The sequence below is a fragment of the Habropoda laboriosa genome, unplaced genomic scaffold (genome assembly GCF_001263275.1).
Source record: "Habropoda laboriosa isolate 0110345459 unplaced genomic scaffold, ASM126327v1 scaffold22, whole genome shotgun sequence".
In the NCBI taxonomy this organism is placed as follows: Eukaryota; Metazoa; Arthropoda; class Insecta; order Hymenoptera; family Apidae; genus Habropoda; species Habropoda laboriosa.
In genome coordinates this window covers 1,015,183-1,020,206 of record NW_017100261.1, presented here as the reverse complement: position 1 = coordinate 1,020,206, position 5,024 = coordinate 1,015,183, and the positions used below count along the sequence as shown (strand labels likewise).

Here is a 5,024-nt window from a genome sequence, read left to right as displayed (position 1 = left end):
GGCGTTGGGAAGATGTTGTAAGCGGAATCTCGAACCCAGGACGTGACTGCCACGTACCCCTTAACGAACGTCGGTATTTCGCACCTCAGCACACCGGTATTCCCCGGTTGAACGTAGGCGTCCCTCACTTGAATCTCGTACTTCTGATGCACCACTGGAAAAGAAAGGGAGAAAAAGAGAGAGTTACGAGATCAACTGGAGAAACGCGGAGGAAGAAACTGCAAACGCGTCAACATTCCTAACGTTCTCTTCTTTTTCATTTTTTTCTTATTTTTCGTGGAAGAACGTAACAGCTCTAGGTGAGATGGACGAGGAATGGAAGAGACAGGTTATACAATCATGCGAGAAGACGTTGAAGTTGACGGGGAAAAGGACCTGAATAAACTAGAAGGACAGTTTTTATTTGTACGGTTCGATGTAATTCAATTTTGAGTTTTTCGACTGGAGGATCTGACTTTTCTTCGTTTGTTGGAAGAAAAATCACGTTTTAATGGGAGAAGCAAGAATTAAACGTTAGTGTCGGAAAATTACACCGACTCAGCGTAGGTTGGGCGTAAAATTCACTGAACGTATCTACGTTTTCCACAACAATATGTTTTACTCAGAATCGGTATCAAAAGTGTACATTGAAGGTCTCGGGAAGAGAGGACGCGTCGTCCTGCCGATCCCTGTCCACCTCTACGCGACCCAAAGGGATGGATCTTCGGGACGGATTTTCTCACATTAGCCAATAAATTATTTTTAAATATTAGAGAATGAAAAAGTTGGCTAGTAATAACGTAAGAATGATTTAAAAAATACAGACGCTCAACAACACAATACTGAACTGGGACAACGCAACTCTCGACACGAAGATTTCCTTCCTACTACCACGCTTTTTCCACCCTTATTTATTCCAGCACACGCACATTCTTCCTTCCTCTGTTACTCTATTCCTTTCAGTCGTTTCAGACATTCTTCGCAGTCATTCGGTCACGTGTACGTCTAAAATTTCGGGCGCAGTCTTCTTCTTACGCGATAATCTCAAGCACTCAGCCTAAACACTCTTCTTTCACACTTTTATATTCATCTCTATAATTCGCAGAGAACATCCGTTCCTACCTATGATTCTCGTTGTTTTAATATTAATCGTTGGAGGTAGACATGTAGATAGGTTGCTTACAAACCACGCGAGTTCCCTACAGCGGCTAGCAACCCGCAACCAAAGTCGTTAACTCCAATAGCAATATAATGCACCACGCATTTTCTATTACAGACTCGTTATTCTGCTGGCGAACAACGCCGCCTTTTCAGCCCGTCTGCGACCCGTGCTTTCGGTAATTAGTGCCTCCCTCTCGCGTTTTCAGTCCCGTTCTGCCTCTTGCGTACAATCCACCCTCATCCCTCAAGCCCGCGATTCTTTCCAGAAATATGCTCGATTCACGTGCCTCTAAACGCGATAAGTGATTGTTGGCAGGGTTGGTCGTTGAATTGTTGCTCGAACAGCAATGAAATCTCTCCCTTTTTTTCTCCTCTCAATTTTGCTCGTTACAGCGCGGTTTGCGTTCTCTCTATCAATTTTCTCGTTTGTATATACGGAACTGTGTACCGGGTTGACGTGAAGGAGTGTGCATACGAATACTAACGAGAAGGTTAGCGTGTTGGTGGGCGAGTGGAAGGTTGGCAGCACGCGTGTAGAGGCGGGGCAGATCTTGATCTTGGTAGTGAGTGCCGCTTGTTAGCCGCGAGTTCCAGGCCATACATCTGCGAGCCATGGGGGGATGAAGCAAGCGGAGCGGCGATAAATGTAGTTGGCTCGGTTCTCTTGAGCCACGATCATTCTTCCACTTCTCCCACGAGCCCGTGGTTTAGAACGTCATTCCACGGGAACGGCCGATTACGTTTACGAGCGAGCAGAGATAGCAGACTGGGGAGACACAGTGCGTCGTTCGCGATATTCGATAGCGCGAGGAAATAGAGAGAGAGAGAGAGAGAGAGAGAGAAATAGAGCGAGAGAGTGAGTGAAAGCGTGAAAGAGAGTGAGTGAGTTAGTGAGTGAGCGAGTGAGTGAATGAGAGTGAGAAGAGAGAAATAGAGCGAGAGAGTGAGTGAAAGCGTGAAAGAGAGTGAGTGAGTTAGTGAGTGAGTGAGTGAGTGAATGAGAGTGAGAGAGTGACTGAGAGTAAGGGAGTGAATGAGTTAGTGGTGAATGAGAGTGAGAGAGTAAGTTAGAGAGTGAGAGTAAGGGAGAGAGTGAGTGACTGAGAGTAAGGGAGTGAATGAGAGTGAGTGAGTGAGTGAGTTAGCGAGTGAATGAGAGTGAGAGAGTGAGAGTTAGAGAGCGAGAGAGTGAGAGTGAGTGAGTGCGTGAGTGGGTGAGTAAGAGAGAGGGAGAGATTGGTTTCGCGATTTTTCCGCGGCGAGAAAATTCGTTGGTTTGCGAGACGACGACCGTGACGCTAAATATCCGGGGGACCATTGAAACCCGACGCCAACCTGTAACTGTTAGTCGCAACTGCGTCGCGCTCTCAATGGCATAATTGCCAACGACGATACACCGGAAAACGTTCCACCGCAATTTTTTTGCAGGATTACTTCTCTGGTCCAAGGAGTAGCGCCGCTTTGTCCGAACGATTCTGTACGCCTCCCCCTTTTTCTGCGAGCAACCACTCCACTCGCCGCGAGATATCGCGAAAAATAGTACTCTCGTTATTGTGCAACCAGAGTGGCTTGTTTTTTAAAGATACAACAAAATGTCGGTGATTTCGAAGAGGACGACGAAAAACGGCGAAACGACTTCTTTTTAAGAATCGCGGCAGACGCAGATGGAAGATAGAGTAGGGTACATTTACCGGGTTGTGTTTCCTCACCTATTTTCTACCTCGTTCAAAGATACGTACACACAAAATGCTACACTATTTCCATGGAGGATAGCGTGGGAGGAAACGGGGGAGAAACAAATTTTCGGAATCGCGAAAATGGGGTACATTACCGTAAGTATTTTCTCGCCGATTCTTTGTCACACATTTTTTTCAAAGATGCGACACACTTTTGTTTCTTACAACGCGGGTAACCAACGACGTCAATCCAAGACTTCCGACTATTTCGAAACGCAAACCTTTTAACTAGATTAACTTCCGGTTTCATGGTGGAAGCAAGATTTCTCGAATACGAAATGAAAAATCGATATAAAGTAGAATCATATACCTGTTGCGTTATATCCTCGATCAAAATGTAGAATTTAGAACAAAATACGAACGAATCTGAATAAACAAATTATCGAGATTTTTAGTCTCCCGCCTGAAGCACGAAAATCTTTCTCCTATCGAGTTTTCGTTAGAACGACTGGCTTTGGTCAAAATCACCCATTAGCGATTTTCTGAAAGCGAACTTTTATGCAACTAAAATGTGATTGGAAAAATTAGATTCGTACCGATACGAATAGAAGAATACACGAAGAAAACGAAGTTGGAAAAATATTATACAACCGATGATACTTACCAGTATCGAACATTCGCTGTTTTTGGAAAGTTGCTATTGGGTCCTTTCAACCCAGCCGGTCGTTATTATATAAAACAAGTTTTATAAGAAAACAAAATTTTAGAACTACTTTTCCATTTTCCTTAATTTTTTGCTCGTAATTTTTTTCGCCTTGCTTATGGTCTTATGACATTATTCGCGTTGCAAGCGTGAATACAGGGTGGGCCCAGAAGAGTTACCACCTCAAATATTCACAAAACTATGAAAGCAACAAAAAAAATTTTCCAATAAAAATTCTTTGGTATGAAAGGGACTGTCCTACGATTATAACAAAGGTCATCCCTGTTTTTTCAACGACATACCATAGTTTTTTATTTATTTGTTAATAGCAGCCCTTAAGACGATAGCAAAGACCTATAATGCAAGATCAGTCAAGGTCACAGAGGCACATATACCTCAATAAATCCTGACGTCGTTAAAAGAGCAATTAAGCCAGGAATAACAATATAATCAACCTTCTATGACCTTAACTAACGTGTCACAAGTTTTCATATTCATCCCAAGGTCTGTTATCAACCCTCGGAAGGCGAATGGTTTCAGACGGTCATTTCGACTCAGCAAAATTTCTATTGTACACGGGTTTCACGAAAGAATTGTGTATAAATATACCTACTTTCAACTACGTATATTTGATATTTTTCTTCTTTATCTACATTTGATACGTAAAATAGGTGTATTTCCTGTACCAAACGTTATCCGAGCCGCCTGACTTTATCGCAGTCCAATCAAAATGACTCTGCATTCGTCGTACGAGGGTTGACAATAAACAATTATCAAACAAATAAAAAAAAACCTAACCTAACCATCGCCCATAAAAAAAAAATCTCCACTCCTTCGTAACAAAGAACTTTCGTTAAACAAACGTTTCTCTTGCTCTCGCGCCTCTGGAGTTATTCAAGGTGATAATTCCCCTAGCTCCTCGACTTCCATAGACGAGATGGAGAAAGGTAATCGGTCGGAAGAGGAAAAATAAAGGTACTCACCGGCCTTTACCGTGATTTCACGGCCCAACACCCTGCCGACGCTGTTCGACGCTTGACATCTGTAAACGGCGGAATGGACGTCGTGTCGGTAGGCCTCCGCTCCGAACGGCAAGAAGTACATCGAACCGTTCACCAGCATCTCACGTATGTGTGGTATAGGTAGGACCGGTGAGCCGTCTCCCATAAGCCAATCAATCCTTGGCAGCGGGCTGCCCTGAGCCGAACAATGGATCATTGCACCGGTCTCGTTCGAGAATTCCACCGACGAGCGTGGCTCAGAGATCAACACTGGACCCTGACTATCCAGCACCACTCCCCGTCCTGTAACATAGGATCACGCGACATGTTCCGTTTAGAAGGATCGACGGTTAGACATGTGGAAAATTGAGAAGGCTTCCAGGATGGAAGACGTTCAACAGACGCACGATAATTCACCGTGTTCGTCGCACGAAATTTCCCCGGGTTGAAATTCTATTTGCCGATTTTACAGCTGGTAATTTCTGATTGGAGATATCAGAGTTG

The 5,024-nt window shown here is 44.0% G+C and overlaps 1 protein-coding gene across 1 annotated transcript in view; it reads right to left on the bottom strand.

Annotated features, from left to right (window-relative positions):
* Positions 1 to 4,752, bottom strand: part of LOC108572725 (Down syndrome cell adhesion molecule-like protein Dscam2) — a 110,204-nt gene extending 105,452 nt beyond the window's left edge. The window contains exons 1-2 of the mRNA XM_017935001.1: positions 4,503 to 4,752; positions 1 to 154 (exon numbers count right to left, since the gene is read on the bottom strand). The exon at positions 1 to 154 is cut by the window's left edge and continues 2 nt beyond it. Coding sequence (XP_017790490.1) covers positions 1 to 154; positions 4,503 to 4,737 — 389 coding nt within the window. The 5' untranslated portion in view covers positions 4,738 to 4,752. The remainder of the gene's footprint in view (positions 155 to 4,502) is intronic.
* Between the last annotated feature and the right edge of the window lie 272 nt (positions 4,753 to 5,024).